Source organism: Babesia bovis (assembly GCF_000165395.2).
Source record: "Babesia bovis T2Bo chromosome 4 map unlocalized Chr4_2, whole genome shotgun sequence".
Classification (NCBI taxonomy): Eukaryota; Apicomplexa; class Aconoidasida; order Piroplasmida; family Babesiidae; genus Babesia; species Babesia bovis.
Window position 1 is genome coordinate 617,069 of NW_026261572.1, and position 26,415 is coordinate 643,483.

The 26,415-nt window shown below is 42.0% G+C and overlaps 12 protein-coding genes across 12 annotated transcripts; 4 read left to right on the forward strand and 8 right to left on the reverse strand.

Annotated features, from left to right (window-relative positions):
* Window positions 1-12: 12 nt before the first annotated feature.
* BBOV_IV002730 (E1-E2 ATPase family protein) lies at window positions 13-3,912 on the reverse strand. Its single transcript, XM_001609388.2, has one exon. The coding sequence runs from the start codon at window positions 3,811-3,813 to the stop codon at window positions 73-75; it is 3,741 nt and encodes a 1,246-aa protein (XP_001609438.1). The 5' UTR covers window positions 3,814-3,912; the 3' UTR covers window positions 13-72.
* Window positions 3,913-4,059: 147 nt separating this feature from the next.
* BBOV_IV002740 (Major Facilitator Superfamily protein) lies at window positions 4,060-5,769 on the forward strand. Its single transcript, XM_051767761.1, has 6 exons — window positions 4,060-4,313; window positions 4,349-4,923; window positions 4,959-5,055; window positions 5,098-5,431; window positions 5,468-5,546; window positions 5,582-5,769. Exons 1-6 carry the CDS (start codon window positions 4,064-4,066, stop codon window positions 5,747-5,749), a joined length of 1,503 nt encoding a protein of 500 aa, XP_051623060.1. The 5' UTR covers window positions 4,060-4,063; the 3' UTR covers window positions 5,750-5,769.
* Window positions 5,770-5,881: 112 nt separating this feature from the next.
* BBOV_IV002750 (eIF-4A-like DEAD family RNA helicase family protein) lies at window positions 5,882-7,392 on the reverse strand. The gene is made up of 2 exons (XM_051767412.1): window positions 5,947-7,392; window positions 5,882-5,910 (listed from the first exon to the last, which is right to left on the reverse strand). The coding sequence occupies exons 1-2, from the start codon at window positions 7,316-7,318 to the stop codon at window positions 5,900-5,902; spliced, it is 1,383 nt and encodes a 460-aa protein (XP_051623061.1). The 5' UTR covers window positions 7,319-7,392; the 3' UTR covers window positions 5,882-5,899.
* A 771-nt stretch (window positions 7,393-8,163) lies between these two features.
* BBOV_IV002760 (Ribosomal L37ae superfamily protein) lies at window positions 8,164-8,703 on the reverse strand. The gene is made up of 3 exons (XM_001609391.2): window positions 8,511-8,703; window positions 8,364-8,474; window positions 8,164-8,327 (listed from the first exon to the last, which is right to left on the reverse strand). The coding sequence occupies exons 1-3, from the start codon at window positions 8,529-8,531 to the stop codon at window positions 8,175-8,177; spliced, it is 285 nt and encodes a 94-aa protein (XP_001609441.1). The 5' UTR covers window positions 8,532-8,703; the 3' UTR covers window positions 8,164-8,174.
* A 432-nt stretch (window positions 8,704-9,135) lies between these two features.
* Window positions 9,136-9,576, reverse strand: BBOV_IV002770 (putative protein translocase SEC61 complex gamma subunit). The gene has a single exon (XM_001609392.1). The coding sequence runs from the start codon at window positions 9,437-9,439 to the stop codon at window positions 9,191-9,193; it is 249 nt and encodes an 82-aa protein (XP_001609442.1). The 5' UTR covers window positions 9,440-9,576; the 3' UTR covers window positions 9,136-9,190.
* A 586-nt stretch (window positions 9,577-10,162) lies between these two features.
* On the forward strand, window positions 10,163-13,105 carry BBOV_IV002780 (uncharacterized protein). Its single transcript, XM_001609393.2, has 2 exons — window positions 10,163-11,738; window positions 11,773-13,105. The coding sequence occupies exons 1-2, from the start codon at window positions 10,308-10,310 to the stop codon at window positions 13,102-13,104; spliced, it is 2,763 nt and encodes a 920-aa protein (XP_001609443.1). The 5' UTR covers window positions 10,163-10,307; the 3' UTR covers window position 13,105.
* A 90-nt stretch (window positions 13,106-13,195) lies between these two features.
* On the reverse strand, window positions 13,196-18,255 carry BBOV_IV002790 (uncharacterized protein). Its single transcript, XM_001609394.2, has one exon. It carries the CDS (start codon window positions 18,205-18,207, stop codon window positions 13,204-13,206), a length of 5,004 nt encoding a protein of 1,667 aa, XP_001609444.1. The 5' UTR covers window positions 18,208-18,255; the 3' UTR covers window positions 13,196-13,203.
* A 356-nt stretch (window positions 18,256-18,611) lies between these two features.
* BBOV_IV002800 (ATP-NAD kinase family protein) lies at window positions 18,612-20,060 on the forward strand. Its single transcript, XM_001609395.2, has one exon. It carries the CDS (start codon window positions 18,925-18,927, stop codon window positions 20,050-20,052), a length of 1,128 nt encoding a protein of 375 aa, XP_001609445.1. The 5' UTR covers window positions 18,612-18,924; the 3' UTR covers window positions 20,053-20,060.
* A 74-nt stretch (window positions 20,061-20,134) lies between these two features.
* On the reverse strand, window positions 20,135-21,077 carry BBOV_IV002810 (putative 2-C-methyl-D-erythritol 24-cyclodiphosphate synthase). Its single transcript, XM_001609396.2, has one exon. It carries the CDS (start codon window positions 20,995-20,997, stop codon window positions 20,335-20,337), a length of 663 nt encoding a protein of 220 aa, XP_001609446.2. The 5' UTR covers window positions 20,998-21,077; the 3' UTR covers window positions 20,135-20,334.
* Window positions 21,078-21,154: 77 nt separating this feature from the next.
* Window positions 21,155-21,809, forward strand: BBOV_IV002820 (uncharacterized protein). Its single transcript, XM_001609397.2, has 3 exons — window positions 21,155-21,410; window positions 21,444-21,632; window positions 21,719-21,809. Exons 1-3 carry the CDS (start codon window positions 21,228-21,230, stop codon window positions 21,788-21,790), a joined length of 444 nt encoding a protein of 147 aa, XP_001609447.1. The 5' UTR covers window positions 21,155-21,227; the 3' UTR covers window positions 21,791-21,809.
* Window positions 21,810-21,987: 178 nt separating this feature from the next.
* On the reverse strand, window positions 21,988-23,197 carry BBOV_IV002825 (uncharacterized protein). The gene is made up of 9 exons (XM_051767419.1): window positions 23,042-23,197; window positions 22,845-22,986; window positions 22,741-22,806; window positions 22,635-22,703; window positions 22,526-22,600; window positions 22,357-22,488; window positions 22,245-22,321; window positions 22,147-22,201; window positions 21,988-22,111 (listed from the first exon to the last, which is right to left on the reverse strand). Exons 1-9 carry the CDS (start codon window positions 23,180-23,182, stop codon window positions 22,023-22,025), a joined length of 846 nt encoding a protein of 281 aa, XP_051623589.1. The 5' UTR covers window positions 23,183-23,197; the 3' UTR covers window positions 21,988-22,022.
* A 543-nt stretch (window positions 23,198-23,740) lies between these two features.
* BBOV_IV002830 (variant erythrocyte surface antigen-1 beta subunit) lies at window positions 23,741-26,218 on the reverse strand. Its single transcript, XM_051767361.1, has 8 exons — window positions 26,043-26,218; window positions 25,765-26,001; window positions 25,363-25,662; window positions 25,213-25,254; window positions 24,797-25,153; window positions 24,475-24,720; window positions 24,222-24,389; window positions 23,741-24,068 (listed from the first exon to the last, which is right to left on the reverse strand). Exons 2-8 carry the CDS (start codon window positions 25,985-25,987, stop codon window positions 23,758-23,760), a joined length of 1,647 nt encoding a protein of 548 aa, XP_051623062.1. The 5' UTR covers window positions 25,988-26,001; window positions 26,043-26,218; the 3' UTR covers window positions 23,741-23,757.
* Between the last annotated feature and the right edge of the window lie 197 nt (window positions 26,219-26,415).

Genomic DNA, 26,415 nt, shown 5'->3' on the forward strand with positions numbered 1-26,415 from the left:
GGGTCATCATAAATATATAGTACTAAGGATTATAACATATCCGAGTCACATGGACTCTAAAGTGATATCCACTTAAGGGGACAATAGTCGGCGACAACCATGCTCAATGAAAAATGAACCTACCATGTCCAAAAGCAAAATAGCAATGACATGAAGACGAATCATGTGACCTGGTATCTCAACCAAAGAGAAGAAGTTAGCCAGTGGACTGATCAAGTCACAAACAAGCAATAAAATGAAAAAAGTAGCAGCAGCCAATGGACGGTAAACAAACTTGTTATCCATAAGAGATTCCATATAGGGATAACCCTGGTAATTGGCCAAAAAACCCGATATGTTGACCACGAAGCAGCCATAAAAAACAAGTGTGTTTACCAAATTGGCCTCAAATGGTGTATCGAGATCAGCAACGTACCCAGGAGGTCTCCCAATCATACCAAGAGACCATAGGCGCATTATCACACCCACGTGTAAACAACACTGTAAAGCGAAACTGGTAAAGTTACTGGGTTTAAATATGGACTCCTCAGGACGCTTAGTACTGTGAACCTGTGATGGTTTTGACCTGGATAATGCCATTAACATGGCGGTGTAAAGAAGTGAATAGGCTGTTGTCTGAGCATCACTGAAATTAACACCATCAACAGCCAATACAGACATGCTCAACGATGTTATCAGAGAATTGATACCAATGATCTTGTACATCACAACCACATTAGTAAGCGCGCAACGGCCACTGCGAACCAGTAATGGTACGCAGTAAACGTCACTCTTGCGATAGGTAAAGGGTGAGGCTATGCTAGCCTCACCAAGTTTCAATTCTGGTATTTCGTCCTCCAAATCACGCTTCAACTCCTCAAGCATCGCACGATGACGGACGTTCTTATGACGATTTATCAAATCCGAAAGTTTTCCCACATTGGAGCCAGAATTCTTAGTAAACGCACTCTTAAGAAGCGATATGCCAACATGGGATGCCTTAAGGGCAGCCATGTCATTAGTACCATCACCACACATAGATGTTTTCATACCAGCGCGCTTAAACGTACGGATGATAAACTCCTTCTGCTGCGGGGATACACGGGCAAATACAGTAGCATTAAGCACAACGTGCACCAGTGCCTTACGACCAGTTTCACGTTCAAATGTAATCAAGGCGTCAATAGTAGGACCCGTAATGCATAAACGCATGGAGGACTTCAATTGGTGCATCTCACTGATGAAATCGATGCCACCCTTGGATATAGGCTCGCCATTACGTAAGCGCCATGTAAATCGCTTGCCATCTGCCACGAGAATTGCAAAGTCACTGTTAACAGCGATTGATGAATGATACTTATCAATACGACGGTCACCGATCTCAACGGTATCAGCAACGTGACATGCAGTAAGAACGTTGTCACCAGTGATCATAACGATCTTGTGGCCCTCAAGCTGCCTCATACAAATTATAGACGAGGGCTTAATCGGAGCCTCGAGAGCAAGAAAACCAACAAAATCCAAATCACACTCAACTTCAGAACGTAACACCGATGCTGCGTCCTCTGGATTTATGACCAAACGCTTGCAGGCAAGTGCAATTACACGCATACCACCAATGGCTAAACGTTGGTATACAGAGTCATAGTAATTAGGGACATCACGAAGCAATGGACGAAGACGCTCTGGAGCACCCTTGCACAATAACATGATACAACCATCATAGGTGTTATCAAATGATATAGTAGAATTGCCATATGGTGACGCAGTTGCCCCGGGATTTCCAGCATTCTTAGCGGCATTTGAAACGGCATTCAAGATATCCTTGCTCCAGTAACTGGCATTGCCCTTTACACTGATAATAGTGGACATGCGACCAAGCTCAGATGTAAATTGCCAACGACGTAAGATAGTGATCTTGGATTGAGCTATACTAGTATTAGTATTGAAAAACCAGGGCTGGTGTGATTCAACGGTCTTGTTGTCATTGCATAAAGTCCAACCAAGGTGCTCAAAACCAGCCTTCTCCATAGGGTCACCAACAGTCTTGCCACCAACACGCGTTATCGAGTGGCAGCCACCAATGACCAAAGCGGTGGATATGGGTATAGGTATTTCATCCGTATTACCCTTGTCAGGCATTGTGCTATCATCCAATACCACACCGGCCACCTTCATGTGGTCATCAGTCAAAGTACCTGTCTTATCAAAAGCACAAACGTCCAACTGACCAGCATAAGGAACACGAAATGGCTCAGTGCAATATATACCACGCTTGTGTAGTTGTAAAATGGCTAATGTTACGGCCATTGAGAGGATAACTGGAAACTCAGGTGGAATAACAGAGGTGATAATATGAAGAACCGTAAGAATCAATTTCTTCAAAGTTGCAGTTGGCAAGCGCTTAATAACAAAAATGCAGGATGTCACAGCAAATGTAAGCAATATTCCCAAAAAGCACCAACCCTCAGTAGTAGAAGCAGATACACGGTCACCAGAATGCATGATGGCATTCACCAATCTACCCTGATATGATTCAAAACCGGTCCTTAAAACCACACAAACGCAACCGGATTTAGGAGTTACCAATCCAGAAAAGGATTTACCCTCTGTACGACATAATACAATGGATGTACCCGAAAAGACTGTGCATTGCCTAAGCTCGCCATCTGTAGCAACGGACTGCCGAGTTGACACTTCATTCAAATCAAACGCTGACTTGAATTGTGGAACTGATTCACCAGTTAGAATGGATTCATCCACAACAACCTCACCAGATAGAATTAAACAGTCCGCAGGAGCAATAGTAGCAGAACTAGCAGGATCATGGGATAATAGAAACAAATCGCCGGGATATAAGCCAGTGCTACTGATGCTGTGCCACTTGCCATCACGGTAAACTGTTACGTTGTTAGGAGGAATACGCATAGAATTAATACGGTCATAATCACGAATACGCTTGTTTACCATCTGTACCTCAATGACTACAATAGCAAACACAGATAACATAGAATAGTACCAATAGTCATCTAGTATCCACATCAACGAGGAACCTAATTGGAAAATAAAAAATGGACTAAGAAAAGCATCAAATAACATGGACCAAAAATTACAAGCAGGAATCTCGTAATCATTGTCACCGTAAGTCTCACCACAAACAGTAAGCGAACGTTCCATGCCCAGTGAAGTGTTGCTCCCAGAGTCCTTAGCACTTAAACCTCTCCATGAGGCTAAGACGTTTCGATTAACTGAATCAATATGCTCCACAGCACGAAAGGAACCACTGGCATCATCCAAAATGTACTTACGATGACCATAACGATAGTATGTATATAGACGAGATTTCTTAAGAGGTATTAAAACAGCATCATGTGTCTTGTGCTCATCTAGGGAATCCACAGATGAAGGCTCAGTAACATAAACATGAGTTGCAACACGTCTAACATAGATACTAAACTCATCAGAACCCTCTATAAACATACAACGATCGTAGAAAAAGAATAAACGGGTCTTTATGCTCCATAGACATAGTAACATAGCAATCAATAACATAAGAACTAATGCTAAAAGAACCATGAGGAATGTTTCACCCTTGGTCTGACTTTTAAGACGATTGCCAATGTGCCCAAAATCTATACGAAGACCAACATCCTGACCTTTAACACTAGAATCTGACATAGGCTCAGTAAAAATCGATAAAATCTCAAAAATCTTCCTAGAATGGAACACACATGACGATATAGCCAACACAAATACCGTTATGCTGAAACGCAAAAATACTGCATCCTTACCAACATAACGGTAAACACTTCGAGTGTGACCCACTTTAGCCATTGTGAATTCTACAAGCAAGGACTAACCTAACAATTGTCTAATCGCGGGGAGATACACCCAGTGTGTAACCATACAAAAAACATATAGAATCATACACAATATTACAACATGTTAGATATATAATGGAAATAGTACATTATAAAGAAATAAAAGATAATGTGCATGATTTTTCAGAGATAAAAAGGACCTGTTTCGCTGGGGTGCTAGATAAGATTCCATTCATAGGATAAAAACATAATGATTCTATGCAATGATTAAGCATAACAACGCCTTAAGCCTTATGGCACAAGGAAATACAAAGGATATCGCAACGGAAGGACATTGCGAAGCAGAATTCCGAGCTCACTGTTACAGAGCAAGTGTTGCAATGCATACAAACACATATAGACCACTCTATGAGCAGCATTTGACACTAGGAAACCTATGTGACGAAAAAGAACGAACTTCTAGAAGAGGCACTAAAACAGTAATTGGCGCAGCAATGCTGTATTTGGTAATCGGTATGTCGCAAACAAATATTGTTAACCCTTCCCAGGATACCCAGCGCAATTCGCAGGAATGGGACTGCATATCGCATCTTACATGGGAGTTATAGGCAATGATGAACGAGTTGGGTACAAAGGAATAGCGGCAGTCTACCTAGTGGCCACGGCATTCCAGGCAATGGCAGGACTGCTTACATCACATGTGACACAAAGTATAGATAAAAGAATGCTAACGCGCTGCGCTTGCCTAGGCATAAGTATGTGTATTATGGGAGCATCCGCGTGGCTACATAACTATACAGTGTTCCTACTGCTGTACGGCGTGGGCGCTGGACTGTGCTCAGGACTGGTTATGTGGCTGCCAGCGGAATCCGTGATCAAACATAACCCAAACTCAAAAGCGTTCAGCTGCAGCATGATGTACGCCATTGCGGGCACTGTACTTACTATAGTAGGACCACTGCAACTGGCATACCTCAGCCCATGGTGGCTACACAAAGAAAAGACCACACCGACACAACAAAGACAAATCGCACCAAATAATTGGTACTACAACAACACAGAAGAATTGTATCGCACCAAGAAAATAATAATGTCAATCGGAATCGTTTACCTCCTCATAACGGTATGATGATAGAACTGCTTTTTGAAATCCAGTAGATCATAGGAATAAGATGGGCATTCCCCGAAATGGAACCTAACGAATTCGACAACGGAAATCAGAAAACCTCAGAATATGTGCCATTTGCAATCAAAGGTAAGACCGATAAAAGGTAATACCCACAAAGGCTATATACAGAAAGGAACAAAGGGAACCAGGACGTTAAACAATACGACTGGTGCGATAAGCTGTGTACATGGCTGCTGTCCTTTTTCACATGGCAAGCCGTAATATATATCCACTCCTGCTGGAGAAGCACCGCTGTACTGGAGTACAAGGTCCAAGCAAAGTCTATAGTCGCAACAGAACTATTCGTAAGATGCGTAAGCCTAGTAGGACGCGTAATTTGGGGCCTGGTGTTGGAATCTCACGGATGGCGCCAAACGTGGATAGCCTTTTCACTAATGCTACTCGCAATGACAGTCACACTGACACAGTTCTACAAATCCAGCTTTGCTCTATACGTCGCATGGTGAGTCACGCAATAGACCGCAACATAGAGTTACAGGCTAGCTGCAATGTACTTCGCAAACTCAGCCATTTTCTGCGTGGTGCCAATCACTGCAAACCAACTCGCCAAACAAGAGGTAAGACAGAAGTAAGTGACACACACTGAACCCAGGAGTTCACCCAAGTAGTTGGAATCATGGGAACATCCAGAGCACTCGCAGGAGCAACCGCCTTCACAATTTCAATGTTGTGGCCCACCTTGCTGAGGCAAAGCGTGCCAGGACTTATCTCACTCCTCAGTGTAGGCAACCTCGTAGCAGTGAACTTTTGCCAATCGTAGTACTAGACTGAATAAATAGACGATAATATCGCAAAGTAAAAGATGAATTCACATAACGCGCCACAATACCCGCAGAGTATATAAGGGGCCTTAGTAGTCTCAACGCACAAGAGCCATTTTAATATTAGCAATTTATTGATAATCCAGTTTTTATTGATTCACTGCAACAAAGTTTAAAATGCTAACCCAAAACTTACAATAGAGGGAAGTGTCAATTGACTCCGGCATCTCTGGGATGTCCACCTCGAACCTCTTTTGCACATCTGCTAAAGCAGTGGAATCAGCCTCCGTAGCAACGAAGGTGATGGCCAAACCCTTGGTACCAAAACGACCAGCACGACCCACACGATGAAGATAAGAGTCAGTAGAATCAGGCATGTCGTAGTTTATCACAATGTTGACGCGCTCTACATCAATGCCACGACCGAATAAATCAGTCGAAACCATTATACGCTTGTCAAAGTTCTTGAACTGAGTGTAACGAGCAATACGCTCATCCTGGTCAAGACCAGCATGAATAGCAATCGAAGGAAAGTTGCACTCATTAAGTAAGTTGTCCAGAGTTTGAGCCCGAGACACTGATTTCACGAAAATAATCACCTGGTTAAACTCAAGGTTGTCAAGAAGATCATTAAGCTTGCGATTCTTGTCGCTCTCAGAAAGCTTGACGTAATACTGAAGGAGACCATGTAAAGTAAGCTTAGACTCGTCGTCAACAAATACCTCAACAGGAGATCGTACGAAACGCTTGCAAACGTCACGGACGTCATTGTTCATAGTGGCAGAGAAAAACATCACCTGCTTCTTCTTAGGAGTTGACATAAATATAGATTGTACATCAGCACGCATGTCAAGCTTCTCAAGACACTTGTCACATTCATCAAGGACAAAATGACGAATGCCATCCATATTAAGGTGCTTACCCTTAATAAGAGCTAATAAACGACCAGGAGTGCCAACGAGAATGTGAGGACACTTCTCAGGGTCCTTCAACATCTCAATGTCACGAGATATAGGAACACCGCCATAAACCACCTCACAACGAACACCGTTCATGTACTTTGAAAAACGGTCAAACTCGTTCTTAATCTGATAAGCAAGCTCACGAGTGTGACTTATGCCTAAACAAGCAACACGGTCAGCAGAAGGAGCAACAGCCTCACCACCAGCATCACGCTTAACACCACCGGCAAGAGTACCGTCCTCCTGCACGTCAAGCTGCTGAAGAACAGACAATACAAATACAGCTGTCTTACCCATACCAGACTTAGCCTGACATAAAATGTCAACACCAGTAATGGCATGAGGAATTGTCTCGTGTTGCACCTCAGAAGGATGCTCAAAACCAGCGTCACCTATAGCACGTAAAATCTCCGGCTTCAGGAAAAAGTCACGAAATCCACTAGCGTGGATAGCGACGTAACTACCACGACCCATAGTACCATCTTCACGGCCAACCTTAGATGAAGCACCGGACTTAATGACATTGTGAGAAGTTACCTGGCCTGCCTCCTGCTCCTCGTAATCTACCAAGTCCTCCGCTGGGACGGGAGTCTTACCCTTCGCCATCTTCGAGCCCAAATGAAATAGATATTCCAAAAACACCTAATGAAAGAACTTAGAGAATAGTCCCCGGCCTTTGGATCAAGGGAATCGAGGTATAAGAACGGGATCAATATCGCGCAGACCCCATAACACGATAACTGGGTATATAACGGTTAAACACGGTGTCTACTATGAGTAACAATCTCTACTAGTTACTACTGAACCATAGGAACCCAAAGGTTTGCTAGAAGGATGTCTATATGACACTAACGCAAGGTACTAATAGCCATTGTCTTAACCCCTGTATTACTGTTACACTCATTGCCATATTTATACGGACTTTATGTAACACAGATCAACTATTGGTACACAATGGTTATAGATCATTAACTTTTACGTGGTCTACGGTCTTTCCCGCACTTTATATCAACAATGTGTGCGACGTATGGTACAGTGTTTATCAAATGTAACGGTGGATGTACCTTGCCCACTTTGGATGTATATCGGTGGTATATCCAACACTAGTAGAATTGTTGTACCCAGGTTTCATATGTGTTATCATATCTTGCTTATATAGATTTCATAGCTACATTGTTATGGAATCTGTGCATCAGATGCGCGTGGAGTTAGAAATAAAACGGGACGTAATCTCGCCACAATAAGTAAAATGGCAATTGTTTATACACTAAGTCCTAAGTATAGCATATTGACACAATAGACCGGTAACTTAATCCTGTGGAATAGCTATAGTAGTACACAGCAATAGGGAAGACTTCGTTAGGAAAGTGTGAATATATACCAATAAAAAAACAGTGCATACAAATAACATGTAATACGAAACAGAAACTAATGCAGTACATTAACGGCATCGTAAAAACAGTTACTGAGCCTCCACATTCTGCTTGTAAAGACGATCAATGGTGGACTTGATAGTCGAACCAGTAGAAGTGCTCATCGACCAGGCACCACCAGCAACACGCTTCTTGCAACGCTTGCACTCCCAAATGCCAACAGCCTTCCAGCGAGTTGAGTCCTAAAATACATAAAACAACAGATCCTATTGACCTACCTTGCCACAGAATGGGCAGTTGTAGTGAGTGTGCTGAAGCAACAAAATCTTCCTGGCCTGCTTCCTAAGGGATGCTCCGTAACGAACACCGTATTTACCGGTGACGCCGACCTACACCAAATAACATAACAAAAACGATAAACATACCTTTTTAGTGCGCTTAGACATTTTTAATGATAGAAACAATACAGGTTCTAATATATACAAAGCCTTTTCCGGAGTACAAGGGAGAATAACCTGTGGTGGTCCGGATAAAAAGCGGAGTTGCGATCAAAAAACGGCTAACTCGCAATGGCAACCGATTATTAATAGCGCCACTTTAGTATCAATAATATTTAACGTGATTATTTCAATAGTTTATCAACGAAAAGGCGGATATTAGACCATAGTAAAGTCGTGGGGGTGGCTGTCGCCCGAGGATGCAAAGCACATATATTAGCAAAAAACATTTACTAGTAACAATCTCACTCTATATAATCCAAGATTGTGTTATTTGCTTCTTGGTTTACGAAATGTGTGGTACAATGCGCGGAAGCCGCTGACGGGGTAACACGTATCTATCTACAACGTATAAGACGTTATGGCCATTGAAAGTCATATATTATTGATGCACATAAAAAGAAATTATGCCCATTGTTGTGGTATTGCGTCATATGGTGTGTATTTTTAGTTGAGAGTTACTAAACTACCTGAATCATACAGTAAAGTTTAGCCTAATTAAACATTTCAAATGCACATAAAAACATTATACTCTAGACCAAGGTCCTAACATATGATATATAACAGCTTATTAAGAGTAAAGTGTCCGATAGAGGTTACAAGTACCCTTACTGAGGCATCCCAACCAGGATGTTGTTCACAGGGATAAACATAAGTTTCACCATGTAACCGATGAATCCCATGATGAAAAATCCAACAGAACACGCACGCAAAATACGGCCGTACTCCTTTTTGTCTGGCTTCGTGCACTTGCGAACAAGACGAGTACTGTCATTAATAAAATCAGTCACAGTCCTCACTGTGTAACCAGCAGGATTGCTGGAATCCATAAGAAAGTTGGGAACTTGCAACTTCATTGTGAATATCGCAGTAATGAAAAACAGGCAATCGAAGAACACAATAGTGATGCCCCTTCAACAATCGACACCCAAAGATACACCTTCCTTATAGCTTCAATACTTAGAGCATCTTTAGCCCTGCTGAAGCATATAAATAATAAATGTACCTTATGGCAACGTACACACGAACCTTTCGACGATTGAGGTACCAGATGGGGTTAAGGCTAAGAGAAAGAGATCGGCAACAAAGTAAAAATGTGCAGATATAATACCTGTTCTGTGTTATCTATACTCTAGGTATAATCCATGACTGTATACCTCAGTTTGGTATGGCTATTTGGTCTCTAATGTATAGTACATGTGTAAGGTATATTTGAACTAAAGAATGTGCGAAATACTTTACTATAAGACAGCGTGATTCGCGCAGGGAAGGGTAGATAAATCCATAGCTAAATACAGTGGAATTCTACCCGTTAATAAGTCAATGGTGGCGCAGAGTTAACCTTAAAGCACGTTTCTACTATCATAGATTTAGAGTAACTCCTGGTAATCCCAAACACAGTACAGACTAAGCGTAGATAATTAACACGTAATGAAACATTATACTTTGTTCTAAAGGTACGCAACGCTTTACAATTGTATTGGGATGACGAATAACCCACCACATGTGTATAATAAAACCACCAAATAAGGCCCACACATCTTGCCTGGCGGTCCAGGCATCCGAATATTGATTACCAGTATCGTCTAATAATGTGTATAAAATATACAAAGCACCGGTGTAGATAGGAATTGCAATGTGTAATGCTCCTGTCTAAGTCTAACACAGTGGAGGATACCTCCAATCAATGAGTCAGAACAGTTGCTATGCGGATATACACCCACAATGGATAAATCCAATAGGATAGATTCAGCTAGCCAAATATCCGGCTCTAATTCGGCGTCGAGATCAAGCCTCATCCCATTAGCCCGGGATGTTATCGAACCGTCATCGAACAGAGGACAGAAATCAAGCACTAGGTCGACCTTAGTGGACGAATTCAGGAAGATGTCAAACGTAACACATGAGGTAAGATTCGCAAGACCCTTCGCAGCAGAAATGAAACTACTGCCAAATGTTAATGTAGATTCGAAACAGTCATCATTGGGGATATTAGAGTTGAACAGTAAAAGTAATATGACACAAATAGTGGCACGAGCATCCATGCTCGATCAAGCTCTCCAATTCACAAACGCTAATGGATATAATTCACTAAATCACCTCAAGGGAAATATACTTGTCCAATTGGACAGAAACCTAGAACGTGCCATTATACAACGAGATGCTAATCTGGCATTACAGCGTGAAGATTGTCGAGAAGCAAACTTCGCAGACTATGTCCATTATGATCCCGTGGAACTTGGTGATACAGAAGAACCAAGTATTCCCGGAAACCACGATGGAGGGACAACGCGCATTGACGTGAATAATCCATCACAACGCATGAGAACAATGACTGCAAACAAACGCGGTGTCGTGGAGGAATTAGTTTCACAAGGAGCTTCCCCTACAGATGTCGCCAAATTATCGGATATATTTGAACACCCATCCTGCCTCAAAGAGATAGATATGGGACTAATACCATGGATAAAGCAACAAACAGAAATTGGATACTGGAGAAATGAAGCAGCGCTCTTTGTGTTGTGTACCACAATGGCTATTAGCGTGGGACATGTGGAAACCATGTTCAAGCTTAACACTGCATGGTCAGGAATGGCATTCCTAGTACCATATTTCTTCGCATATATACTAGTGGTACAGCCAATGATATCCCTAGAACTGATGCTAGGGCAGCTTTTCCGGTGTGGCCAAAGTGCTATGTATGATAAACTAAGACGTGGAAGCAGCGGCTTGGGCACCGTTATCGTTATCATCTGCCTAACATCCGGTTGTATCGCATGTGCCAGATCGGCAGCAGAATATATGCTATATATCGCCGATCTGTTCAAACAGGTCCTGCCATGGAAACTTACTCCAGAGGAGCAATCAACTTGTGTGGGTGCCATGTCTAGAGAAGTTTGTGAAAAGATGGCGCCAATATGCTGGTTCAATGGAAATAACTGTATACCTAATACAATAGGTAAGGCTTATGTGGCATACCAAAGTAAATTCTACCCATTGAAGGATGTGGGAGGAGCCAGCATAGAGCCATCCATGCTCTGGGCTATGTTCGCTATATATGCCATTGTTACGTTGTTCCAACTAGCAGGAATGGGTAATTTTACATTCACCGCCTCGTTGGTCATCATGGTTGCGTTCTTTGTGACCCACGTCCAGGTAAGGTCGATTTTGTGTTATTAATTGTATGTAGGCGTTTCTCACCCTGTCACTTGACGGTGGTAAGGATTTCCTCTGGAGCAGCGTCAAAAGTTGGCATTGGTCCAACCTCTACCAAAGCAGCAGAATATGGTCCCATACATTAAGATCATGTATGTATGAATTTATCGTTGGCAGCGGAATTTACTCCACGTTGTCAACCAAGTCACGTATCGGATATGATGTGTCAAAGGAAACCGTGGGAGTAGGCATCTTCTCAGGGTATGTTACCATGCTCGTATTTGGAGCAGCTTGTGGACTCATTGGTCACCACGCGAAAGTTCTGAATGTTCAACCTAAGGATCTCATGTGGATGTTGGAGCAAGACTGCAGTTATATACTACTACCCCTCGGCTTCCAAATTACTCATAACATAGAGCGAACATTGGGTATGCTGCAGTTCGGCTGCTGCGTTGTTCTATTGTGCTCCACATTGGCTATCCAAATTGAAGTGGCAGTTGCTAACCTAAAGGATTTGCCGTTCATGGGTATCAACCTCATGAATGTAAATTGGATACGACTCATGGTGATATTCGTACTACTGCTACTTTCATTGAGTTTCTCAACACGTGTGGGAAAGGACGTAGTATGGTTTCTAGAAACCGCTGTTGGTGACCTTGGAAGGTCTTTCACCGTATTCATCACCTCTATAGTTGTAGGATGGCTGCATGGATGTGACAAACAAAAGGAAGTCCTAGGAAAGGCTACAGTATACACTTTCAACAGTATTTTCTGGGCATTCAACTGCATAGCTTTTATCTGTGAGACCTGTGATGAGTCGCTACCCGCATTAGTATGGTGGTCGGCACGGGTCCTAGGCATCATTATCGCAACTTTTGTAGCACTACACGTTAATAAAAAGGATGAGGAACACTCAAAGAGCTATAAAGATGTGCTGTGGTGGTTGTTCTGTGGGAATGTGGAACAATTACGCCGCGAGTTTTGCCGTGTTAGTCCAATATCAAATGCTGCGGGCCTGCCAATGCGTCTCTTCTGGTCGATATGTATCAAATGGTTTATACCCTGTATGATGAGTAACACAATTGCCGATATCCTGGAAGAACTCATAGCACCCGGACGACTAACTAAAAACTCAACTTTCATCCCAAATGGATGGCCATTCGTGACTATTCTGCTTTGGATGCTTATGATCGCACTAGTTTTTACACCACCACTGTTGCTGTGGATTGCACCGAGGATGGTTCCTGTGTACAATACAATTAATCTAGAGGATTTACCCTCGTCACCAACCAAACACTCATTCTGGGTGAACTTCAAACCGAGGAACCTATTTTCAGAGTTCCTAAAACAGAAAAAACAGGAATGATTCACTTTTTGTTCAATATTGTAAGATACACTGTATAAAGTGTTGCAGTAGCCGTACGTATTAATAATCAATAGTTTCTGTATTTAAATTTTACTGGAATTAACCCAGTAGACGTTGTAAGTCGCCACGAGTCTTCAATTTGTTTCGTAAACGGCCTTCACGAGCAAGTGTCAGTGATTCCTCATAGATAGAAGAAACCAAACTCGTGTCCACGTCAAGACGGCGGAGAGGTGTATTGTCCACTGATAAGTGATCCCGTTCAGAAAGAACACCAAAAGCATTGGGGGACGGACCGCCAAAACGACCGTGAACATTAGGGATCATCGTAAAAGTCTCAATGCACGCTGCAATGGCAGATTCAGCAGCCTCTGGAGCCCATACCAGCCAGAGTTTGTCCTTTTCACGCTCCTCAATAGCGCCAATGGATTTGCAAATGTTGCGTATAGTTGTATAAGATACTTCACAGTTATGATCTTCAGCCACACTCATCAAGTCCTCAGCATCGATTCGCAATTTACCAGACGAAATACAACGGTACACCTCGTCTACTACTAACTGAAGTTCCGCGCCGTGCTGTTCGATAGTGGTGGAGGCCGAGTCTAAAATATCCTGCTCGTCATCAATACCATAACCTTTGTTTAGGAACTTACGCCCATGCGTAGTGTCTGAAAGGACCATGCCACCCCTGCCCCGTCGTTTACGTGTATATCTATTCGGCAACTTGAAATTGGGCGAAGTGCCTATATCCAGATACTCCTCCATAGGGTCGTTGTATCCAGCCATGTTCATGTCGTAGGAACCGTTGATATCACCCTCAGAATTGCCAACTGTTCTACCAAGCCTCCGTAAGTCCTCTTTAGATCTGATTTCCTGTCTTACTATATCTCGTAGCCGGTGTAACGGTAATCTACTCAAGTTGAGAGCAACTTGAAGCCTATCAGTAGCAATCACCTGGTTAAGCATAGCAGTGCAACGGAGCATTGGAGGCTCGACATAAACACCGGCTACCAATAACAAAGCGCGCAACTTATTCAAACAAGACTCATTCTGAGGTAGGCTGTTGCATAAAGACTGAGCGGTGCCAATGACTGTAGCGGATTCTACCAGAGCTAGTGCTTCTATGATAATATCCCCTATGGCTATTATCTCGTTATGCTTGTGCAATTCTTCAAGTATATGCAGTAATAATCGAGCAATATCACGACTTGATACAACAGAAGGTGCATACATATCGATATCTGGGTGGATATCCTCGTCTTCCCTAGATTCCGACAAGTTAGTATCCGGCTTTCCATCACTTGGCCCATGAACAGAGCTAAATCTTTGCTTCGTTTGAGTGTGTGAACCCCCGGTGTAACTATCCGTATCTAGGAGCACTGGTAGCTGCATAGATAAAGAGGAAATGTCTTTGGGAAGTACCCAATCATGAGACAACCCGAGTATGTTTATTAAATCCTTGAATTCAGATGAATCTAGCATATGACTAGACGCAGAAAATGGTTCCATTACCTGACATACAGAGTCGAGGCCGCCAAGACGCTGCATTTCAATCGCTTCATTGATGTTTTCTTGGAGTTCAGAAATAACCTTAATGGCTTCCTCATTAAATTTTGATACCAATCGTTCCAAAATCTGGCGCAGTTTCTCATTTGTGCCTGTGGAAGGAGAATCAACGCCAATAAGCTTCAGTTCACGAAGACGACGGTTCACTTCAAAAGTACGACAACCCAAAAGTTCCGATATGAATTCCACAGGGTCGTCAAGATAATGAAATTGCTTGTAATATTTGATCAATATAGGGTCATCCGATGGATCCCACGTGGCCCCGATTTTGATGTCATGGATGTCCTTGGACACCTCAAATACAGTGGCTCCAGGACGGCGAATGAACTCATTTAACAAATCAGAGTGGATGTAACCCCTTGATATGGGTACAATGTTATCGGGTGCAGTTGGTCGGAATGGACCCCGTATAGAAGATGAACTTTTGTTGAAAAATATCTCACCTGGCAAAAATCTATTGCCACGTCCAAGCCATGAATCAAAAAATGACTCCATCAAATGTACGCACAAGTCACCAACCCATCGCAACCGTGCATTTCTCCAGACATTTGAATCCATAGCAATATCACTGAAAACATATAAATACTTTACATCATATAATAGTGGAATCGGGAGAATCTCAATATGAGATACTAGCATATCGTTCAAATAAGCTGAATTTGTCCTGAAATTTGCCAGCATTGCAACGCAGTTGTATATTACCCTTCCGTTGAAGAGAATGTCATCGTTGGTTGTATTGCGGTTGCGCGAACTAAATATAGATTCATAAGTCACGATAATAGTCTTCGTACGAGGTGCTTCATCATCAGTTACGTCTGAGTCGCCGCCATATGCCATCGATTCCGAAGTGACCTTGTCTACAGTGAAGGTAACTGAACCGATATGTCGCATAACCTTGCGAAACATATGGAGATTGGATATTGCAAACCAAAATAAATTACCCGGATGAGCTAGTAATTTAAAATTGCGCAAAATCCAAAATATGGCAGACCTTATATCTCCAGACAAGTACATAGACAATGTATCTTGACAAATGCGCATTATAGCCAAATTGTCACCAACATCCTGAAACATGTCAATAAGAACAAGGGTAGCATACAAAGCACGCAAAGCACTAGTAGCCCCAAAGTGTGTGCTTTTGGACAAAGAATGCTTGCGAATCAATTTCCATAAATACTCGCATGAAATTTTTGCACATAGTGAATCGCCTCCAACATATCTACGGAGAACCAGGAGAAGGTACGACTCAGGTGGTGCCTGTTTACCTTCCATCTTCGATTTCTCACTTATATATGAATACAAGCAGCGATAGTATGTTACCACCCATGAATGAAGATCAAGTAGCAACTGATAGTCCGTTGACTGGAAGTAACGATCCTCTGCTTCACGCATGAGATCAGCGAAGCATAACGATAATACAACGCCTAGTTCGTAGTATATAGAATTGTCGCTATCCAAATCGGGCCAATGGCAGTACTCAAAATCACTATCAATCCCTATGATCTTATGTAGCTCCCCTTGGAGGGACAATAGAACCGACGCCGATAAAGGTAAAGTTGGATGGTAGGTATTCTGACCCTTAGATACGTCTCCCTGTGATATATCAAAAGGTGTATCAAGGTGAATTAAAGCTGGGAAACAAAATAAATGCCCATAGCTTTGTTGACTTCGGGTACCGCCAAAACGCTCGTTAATAATAAACCCTGGAACTTTGCTCGGGTTCTTCAACCTCAAACGCGCTAATTTGGGGTTCAACCGTATAAGATCCACCAAAGCATCGTTGTCCACCTTTCGAGATGTTTGCCCCTCAGCAGATCTTAAGAGGAGGTCGTTCATCTGCATTTGTTCAGTATATACGCCGGCATATGACATAGATAAAAACCGGCCAATGTCAATAGATACCAGAATAGAGTGTACCAAGCGCAAATGGTCCCAAATTGTTTCACGCTGGCCCTCATTTATATATGCAGGATGCGGGATGATATCCCCTGAATCAGATACTGTGAACGCACGATGACACTGTTTAAAGCACGCAATAACCTCTTCACGCAATACAGACATTAATCCACTTTCTTGCAACAAGCTTAAAAGTGACAATCCATCACCAGGAACGGCTAGAATGTTTGATATAAGCAAACGTATCGTCTTACAGTGCAGCCGTGTTTGTTGCTCAGCTTCCATATGCGCCTGACGCTCTTTGGCCAGTTCCTCATTGACTTCATAAAGTTGAGTGCGCAATTCCTGTATACGCCTTTTACGCGTTTCGTTTGCGCTGTGTTCTCTCCGTAACCTACCTCCCACAGCGTTTTCCTCTGAATTGTCATCACTATCCTCACCTTCAGCTATCAGAGCATCACGCTCGTTGGCTAGTGCATTCTGTCGATGTTTCAGCATTGCAACATGCTGGTTTTGTTCGGCGGTCCTATACCCTGAAATCTTGAAGTTCTCTAGATTCACACGAAACTCGCCAACTAGAGTCCATAGGTCACTAGATAACATAGCAGTGCGTAGCGATACAAGCCCATGTATATATTGGCCGATAATGCCTGACCGGCGTTTTAACTCAGTTGATATCACAGCATCATGATCGTATTGCTGTGATACCGCTAAAGCACGGTAATGTGGCTGTGCTTCCCTCCAATAATTGTACCAAGCTTCACTGGGTGGTTGGGATAACTGATATAATAAATAGATAACTTCCTGTATAATAGGGTTGATGTTGTTTTCCATTGTAGACGATTCCTGCATCAGCTTTGAACAAAGTGGCAAAATGTGCGTTACCATCAGCCCGCTTTCTATTATATATAGCGTACCGTAACGAGTATGCTTATACAACGGTACACCGTCCAACTCCACATAATCACCCTCGCGCTCACGATGCAAAAGCGTATTCAAATCCTGCATATTAGCCAGAGCTTCATTGCTTATATTGATAATGGTATTCACCTTAGTTTGAGTGCCAGAAGGTCTAGTTTCTTCCGAGGCTCCTAAAGGACCAAATCTACCCTCAGGATTGCGACCACGGAACGTCTGGCGAATGAGCTTTTTCATCACTTTATCCATTGCCCGGTCTACCTCCGATGATGAATGAAGTGTATTATCCATGGGCATAGCACTGGAAACATTTTCCTGAGTTGGAGCTGTCTCAACAGTGAACTGCTCACGTGTTAGTAATCCGCTAAATAGCGCAAGTATCTCAGATTCTACACTCTGTCTGCGTTCCGAGTACTCATACAGCTGGTCAATTCGCTGTTTTATGTCCAGCTCTATATTGTCAACGTCACCATAATGGGAGCTGGCCTCACGAAGCCGACGGTCTAACTCTTTTTCCCATTTTGACCGGGATTTTTTCTTTGTCTTTTTAGAGTCGTCTGGTTTCTCCTGGCCAAAAAGAAACTCTAGATCCGACTCTCCATCATCTGCGTCAGCATTAATAGGTGCATCATAAACCTCGGAACCATCTTGTGAAGGTGCTATAAATGAATCATCGCTATCATCTCCTGCTGGGTCATATCCTGCAAATAATTCACTTGTAGCCATATTTACAGGATACGTGAACGACTTTTTAATCTATGTATCATCAATGTGATACCATAAAGTTTGTATGATGAACCATTGAGAAATTAACATCAGCAACGCAAATGTGTATTATAAAATCCTATAGATACAATCCTATGGCGATATTAATGGGCCCACAAAACAAAGTTTCTTGCTAAGTTCTTAAGCTCTTATCTGTATCACAACTTAACACATTTGAATATCCTCCTATTGAATGCAATCACAAATGTGCAAGTTATACTGTAATGTGTAAAATGTTACAGTTTCCAGTGTAAAGTAGGTCGGTGTCTTTCATTGTAACTTCAAGTACCGTTTAAGGTGTAGCCGAAATAGTGGTGTATAGCTCCCCGCAAACTAATGAGGTAACACACGACGTTGTCTCGTTCGGTCACGTAGAAAGTATTTTTGACTTCCGTTTCCCTTTTTAACAATCTTTATGCGAATTTCATATGATATAGATTGATTTTCTTGAGTTAGCTGAAAGTGTGTAAGATATACATACACTCTCCACATCCCTAGTCATCCTGGCAGTGGGAATCAAGCACACACTATTTGAAACCTCTCCATGGAAACCCCAATCAATCGTATTTTATTTTATGTTCAATAAGTCAGCATGGATTGAAGGTTATCATTAAAGTGCTCAATCTTCGAACTCCTGACACTTTGGAATGCCAGCGATAGGCTCCACGCAGCGTAAGCATGGAGTCTTCCGTTGAAAATGCTCATAGATATGTAGCAGATCCACCAGATATAATACAGAAGCTCTGCTTTGCTGAAGATTTAATATATTCATCTAAAGAGCAAGATGTTAACGTTGTCTACTCACGCTATCCTCGTAAGGTAATGATATGCTCATCGAAACAAGGTGATGCAATTCAAAAGGCGCGTGAAGAAGTAGTAAAACATATCAAAGAAACGTATGACTGTATAGTTGTCATACACGATCGCTTATTACCTTCCATAGAAGCGGAAGCAGAAAAACTTTGGGGAGAAATCCACAATATGTATACAAAACCAACCATGTTAACTGATAAAGATAATGATGCAGATGTATCGGTGGCATATGGTGAAATTAACACTGATGATGTTGATCTAATTATCGTCATTGGAGGAGATGGGACAATATTAAAAGTAATCAAGATGTTCACTAATGCTATACCACCAGTAATAGGACTCTCCATGGGATCAATGGGATATATGGTAAAATTCAACATGGATGAATTAAAAGAAACCCTTAGTAATATATGTACAGCGGGTCTCAGAGTCTCCAGGAGAAGGATGCTACATGTTGAAATTTACAGTGATACGGGCGTCCTAATCGCCCGTAGAAATGCACTCAATGAGTGTGTAATTGACAGAGGTTTGTCCCCTTGCATCTCTACATTGGATGTTTACTATAATGGGACGTATTTTACCACTGTAACAGGTGATGGAGCATTAATTAGCACTCCTAGTGGATCAACTGCATATTCAATGTCCGCTGGTGGGCCGATTGTTCATCCATCAGTGTCATCAATGTTGTTTACCGTAATTTGTCCACATTCAATTTCATATAGACCGGTAGTATTGCCATATGACGCAGTGCTGGATATTTTAGTACCTGCAGACAACAGAGGATACGCTAGACTTTCCGTTGATGGAAACTACCATTGTACCCTGAAACAGGGGTGTTACGTACGTGTGTATTCTTCGAAGGTTGCATTCCCCTTAGTTTTGCCAAATAACACTCAGGCAGGCGAGGAGTGGATAAGAGCTTTAAGGGAACACCTACATTGGAATTATAGGGTCAGGCAGCAAACACTTGGCCTAGATCATCCATTACAATAGAATTACCGTGTACCACCTAATAAAAGCATTGATGAATCATGTATTTTTCACAAAATGGCTCATAATGGTGGCCTAAAGATACACAGTAAATGTCAATTTCCACATCGAAATGTATTAATTGTATCCTACTAATGGCAGTTGATTTATTATACTGTTAAGCTATTTTATCAGACAGCAGTTTACACTCGCTTCTGAGTGATACATTTTCTGCCATAATATCCCATTGGTATGAACTGATTTGATTCGATTTTACGATAATATGGTTATGTGATCCTGCGAAAATTATATACGTTTTAGATGGGCTATTACTTGGCACGAAACGGCTTCACCTCTGCCTATAGCATCAAGTCCTTCGTTAGTCTTCGCCTTTACATTAATCATAACGTCGGAGCCCAGCATATCATACAGTGCCTTTTTTATGGCATCTTTTAATCTTCTTCCTAATCGCACACGCTCTAGTATTATGTTTATATCAATGTTCGTTGGTCTGTAACCACGTAATGATGCTTCCTTGATTGCAGATTCCAATATTATGCGAGAGTCCATATCTTTGTTTATTGAATCTAGCTCGGAAAAATAGTCACCTATATCACCACAACCAGTGGCACCTAATAAAGCATCTGCCAAGGCGTGTAGCAAAGTATCACCATCGCTATGGCCAACAACAAAAATCTTGGAATCGTCCACCAATACGCCACCAAGCTTGAAAGGCTTGCCACCTTTACCAGTGCCAACTAATCGGTGAATGTCGTAACCCAAACCTATCCTGTAAGCGTCTTTATCCATGGAATTGTCTGAAGCATCGTGCCTTGTTTGTCCTAGGGCATTGCGATTTACAACATTAGTCTTTACCGTGTAGTGTCTAAAGCTGAATGCCAACATAGAATTCAAGCATGTGTAAAAATAAATCAATAGTATACATCTTGATAAGCTTTTAGGTGTCATGTGTGTACATGGAATCTTTGATGTGTCGCTTGCAGTTTTGCTTAGTTGTGACCACCTGTCTAAATCTAGGTGCTATCTTCTTTACACAAAGTGAGGATTTTTCCAAGTTTCATGCAAATGTTATTATATACAATATTTAAATTAGGCAAATTGCTTGTTTTGTAATATATTTTTTCAATTACACAATATGACCACCTGCACTTGAGGGTGTGTTTCAACAATGTATAATTATGGATCAACCTGTTGCATCGAAACCTGCACATCTCATAATAACAGATGGATCTACTTGTCTAGTTTGCTTTGAGGAACTTACTCGCGAAAATGGAGTAGCATACAAAGTGAATGATGGTGATGATTTTTGGGCATTATCTACCTTTTGTATTGAATGCATAAAGCATCTACTTAAGACACAAGTAAGCTTTTTCACATTGTTAAAGAATCTATAGTATGAGAGATACATCGTTTCAATTCGGACAACTACATGTGCAAAAGAGCAGCGATCACTTCTAGACAGAGGACCACCCATCAATATATCAGATAGACTAGGATTTCCCCTGGCTGATAATAAGGAAGTATCTGAACTGTTTGATATGGGTAGGAATTTATCAATATCGGCAAAACTAGAAGGTAGCTTGGTAAGTATGTTTTAGAATCTTATTGTTTATGCTATACAAGCCACCAATTGCGTTTTTAACAACCGTCTAATACTAAAGCTTTTCAGATTGGTGAGGAGAGGGAAAAGTTGTGGAAGGAACTTTCGGAATTCCGATTCAAAGAGGATAAAGAAGAATAATCGGTTGCATAAGCATAACCTGATACTACCTACATGCTCTATAGTATTTTAATGTGCGTTTTATCAGTGGTGGACGACATATAAAATATATTGTGATATAATACTAGGCAAGTAACGTTTAGTATGATTATGGATCAATGGAAGTGTCACTGTAGGTATTCCAACCATGTTTTGAAACATATTTCTTTGAAAGATGCGTGGTATTTCAGAAAACGACATTGTCTTGCGCTTATCATGTTTCAAAAAATATGCCTAAACTTCGTTTTAGAGGCCCGTCCATTACAAGGGTGTTAAGTTGGTTCATGTACGATTGTTGTTCAACTGTATACGTTTTGTAACAAAATGCATACGCTTACATTCAATGTTCAATCTTTGCCCTGCTTGAATATATATAGCATCAAGGTTGCCACCCTGTACTATACATTAGAACAGTCAGCCAAAAAATTTTGCCTACCTTATTGGCATCTATAAAAATGTTCAGGTATCCCAAATCCTTGGCATAGACAAGATAGTCCAAAAGGCTACTAAATTCTGTATACTGTTAGATAATGCAACTCCTTATCCACCTGATATGCGACGTTTGACCTCCCTTCTTCTTCGCGTTGTACGGAGCGCCGCCTTAAGATCGTCTTGTTCACCTGGACTTCGAGGTGCCAAGTGACCTTTACCGATTTTTTTAAATATATCACAAATGCGGTCTGTGGTATTAGCTGTTCCCATTAATGCCGTGATTACCTAATGTAAGTCCAGCAGGGCATGTCTTTAAGCATGGCACTAGCAACAACAAAAAACCGCGAATCTCATGATCATCTACATTCTATTCATTCATGTTTTCTCGCTTTACCTTCATCATTGATCAAAAGATCATGTCTGTGAAATGCCAAGGACTGCTTTAGAAAGAATTCACGTTTACCTGACCATAAGACTGTCACATAGTGCATTGAATCTACCTCCCCCGGTTCTTATATCATAAAGTAGAAGACCAAATGATTTGCTCAAAACATGTTTAATGTCCTCTTCGAAAATTGTCATACTGTATCATGAGACTACCTACCAATTAAACAATTGTACATTACTGGCTTTACATTTTCGTGCACATTATCCTTAATGATCCATTTTATATCATCATATCGCGTTGGAAAGGGAGCGCGGCTAATTAAAAGACGTATCAGAGTCCCGATGATGCGCCGTCTTTCCTAAAGATTATTACACATTTCATCAACAGATAAATATGACACTAATCATACATACAGTTTCTTTTATTGTGTCGTAATATTTACTGGTGATGTTACTAGAGGTTGTAGAAAACATGGAGGATTCCCCTTGAGGTACACATTGATGTTCAGAGAGAACGAATTGTGAATATTCGGCTTCTAAATCCCCAGTACCCATCCTTATCTACAATATTGAATAGAATTTCAGCAACTCAACATTCTAATTATTGGGTATATTTATCATATTCAATTATGCGTTCCTGTCGTATATTCAGAACCATGAAACGTCATTATTATTTAAAGTTACTATAATACATTAATATGTGTGCATTGTTTTGTAAATTTTAATCATTTAAGTTCATGTATAACAATGTTCATATATGATGTGTATGCCAATAACTACGTCTGACAAGATCCAAACTTAATTCATTATCATCCGTACATAAGAGATATATAAACCATCCAGTACAATTATGTGATATCTGCACAAAACCTGTAGGATTCTATGTAATCTAATGATACCTTCTATGTGTAATTTTACTTTATTGTCGACATGTGAAATGTTGGATCTGTTTTATATTAGTAATCGTACGTTAGTAACAATGAGTTCATCACCTCGCGATGTAACATTACACTGTCAACTACTACATACACATATACCGTACAATACTAAAACAACCATTCATTAACCATGTGTCGTCCTACTAAGGTAACGTGTATTACTACTGAGTACTATTTGAATACCCCTGTCAATTACTTCCCACCAAAAAACTCTAGTATCCCCCTTCCCTTCTTCTTGCCCACCATCAGTATCTCCCATGGACTCAGACTACCCTTCCTGAACCATCCCCTACAATGCGACCTCATATGTGTCCAGTCCAGTGGCCATAGGGCACCAAATGCAAGGTACAGCACCGCTACTAGCCAGGCTAAGGTCAGAACAAAGATCCAGGGGAGCCTGGTGGTGTAGATGAGCTGGTTGATTTCTTTAACGAGCTTGTTGAACTGGGAGCTATCTTTAACGCCATTCAGCGTCGTTAGGAATGCATCGCATTTCTTCGGACCTGCTACACCATTTAATACCCCTAGGGCACTGTTGCGCCCATGGCGCCCTTATATAACTTTTACCAAAACTTGTACTAAACTTTTGTGAAACTTTCACCAACTATACTACTACACTGTCTCTACACTATCCATACTACTATACTACAACTTACCTCCATTAGTGTGCAACTCCGTTACATTACCATACCCAAAGCCATACTTGTACAACACCGGTAGTACCCCGGTACATGATACGACAGAGGTGCAGCAGCATGTGTCTCTATTTCCATGTGTTCCTGCTTTACACGACTCTCCACATCCAGCACCAGCTCCTCCCGGACCTACTACACCATGAATCCATATGACACTGTGCGCCGAAGGCGCCCCTTCTCCATAGGCGCGCCCGTATATAGCACTAGAACTTACCACCCGTACGGCACTCTGATTCCTTACAACTAATCCCCTTAAACGCGCTTTCTAGGCTTCGTAATCCCCCCTCGAAATTCTCTATCAAATAGACCAACCATGACAGGTAGGTCCCGGCCATCAAGGGACTCAACTGGCCATACTGCTGGCCACTAAGGGGAGAGAGGTATTTGGCACCATTACCTCTATCACACTCTGTTAGGCACTTAAGGGTGTCGCCTTTGCATCCTCCAGTACTACTACCACCTACACCACCATGAGTCACTGTCAGTGGTATTATCTCCACGGGCGCGCCCATACTATATGTAATAGTATTACCTACCATTACCACCCCAATTACTCAGTGAATGCTTGAGTGAATGCTCATAACCCAGTCCCATGATAGAATCTTTCACACTAGCAGTGATGGCCTTAATAACAACATAGGCACCAGCTCCGCGGTCATATTTACCAGATACACCCTCAACGAAGCCCTTTGATTGATCCGCCATGTTCACTATATAGTAATAGAACCCAAAGAGGTCACCCAGAGTCCGTGGCACTGTGGGAGTAATACATGCCAGTAGTCTCAGTAGTACCACTAGGGTGCCATGGCACTTTTCGGGGTCACAGTAGTACTCCAGGAGTAACGACAGTGTATTCCCAGTGCAGTGGGCAGGATAGTGAGTGGCAGTGCCTGCTACAGGATGTATCCATGTGACTACCAGGGCGCCCTTATAGAACTAGGGTGGGACGTACCTCCTGTAAGTTGCTCTGTCTTGTGCGTGCCATTGTTCAAATCTGTGCATACCATGAGTCACTATTGGTTACTGTGGCGCCCAGGGGGTGCCCCTAGGGTATATATACAGTGCCTTAGGGGTGCCATAGAGTAGAGGTACTGGGACGTACCTTTGAAGTGGTTATCACCACTGGTTTTAATTTCAGACTGCCAGCCCATGGGAACAGAGCATAACTGAGGGTATTGCATGTGTGCCGGTTGTTCTATCCCTTTAGAATCTACTGTCTTGTTCATATGAGCATCAATTTCGGGATATGTATTTGTCTCACTGTCGGGGCTCTTTCCTACTGTTTTTTGGCACCTCATTGGTCCTAATGTATCACACAGGAACGACATCAGTGGTGAGTCTTTACTACCAGCAGCACTCGGTAGTCCACACTGTTTGGTATGTTCATCTCCAATTCCCGCACCTACTACACCATGAATCCATATGACACGGTTGCGCGCCACTTAATATACTGCTTACACCCTCTTATATCATATGGCGCGCAAATATACACATCAATACCTACCTGGTGCCTCACATATCCACTTCTCAGTACCGGTTCCACTCACACCCTTACCATACCTACAACTCTGCCAGCCCAGCACTGTCTTCTCTACCACTCCCGTACTACACTGCTTCCTCAGGAAATAGAGCTGGTAGAAGCAGTGGTATACATATACCCTCAGTTGGTCCAGGCACTGGGCGGCAGAGCCCTCCATGTCAAAGCCAAAGAGCCCATTGGCGTACATCCCATGGAGGGGGCCTACACATGGTGTTAGGGAGTAGTACTGCTAGGGTGCTTACCAAACTTGGACACTTCCAGGTGGTACCCGCCGTAGCAAACCTTTCCTTCTTTCTTGAGTTCATCTTTTTTACACTGCTCGTTCTCTTTTTCATTGTATTTCTTGGGACACCTGTTCTTCTCACCGGGACTACCACTCCCAGCACCAGCACTTCCTCCACCACTACTACCTACTACACCATTAGTCCACATGACTACCCCTAGGACACAGTTGCGCCGAAGGCGCCCTTATAGAACTTTCAGCAAAAGTGATACCAAACTTTTGTGAAACCTCTACCAAAACCAATAGTAAACTATTACTGAAAATACTACTAAAATTTTAATAAAATCACTACGAAACCTTTACTAACAGTGCTACTAAACTTCCATGTAACT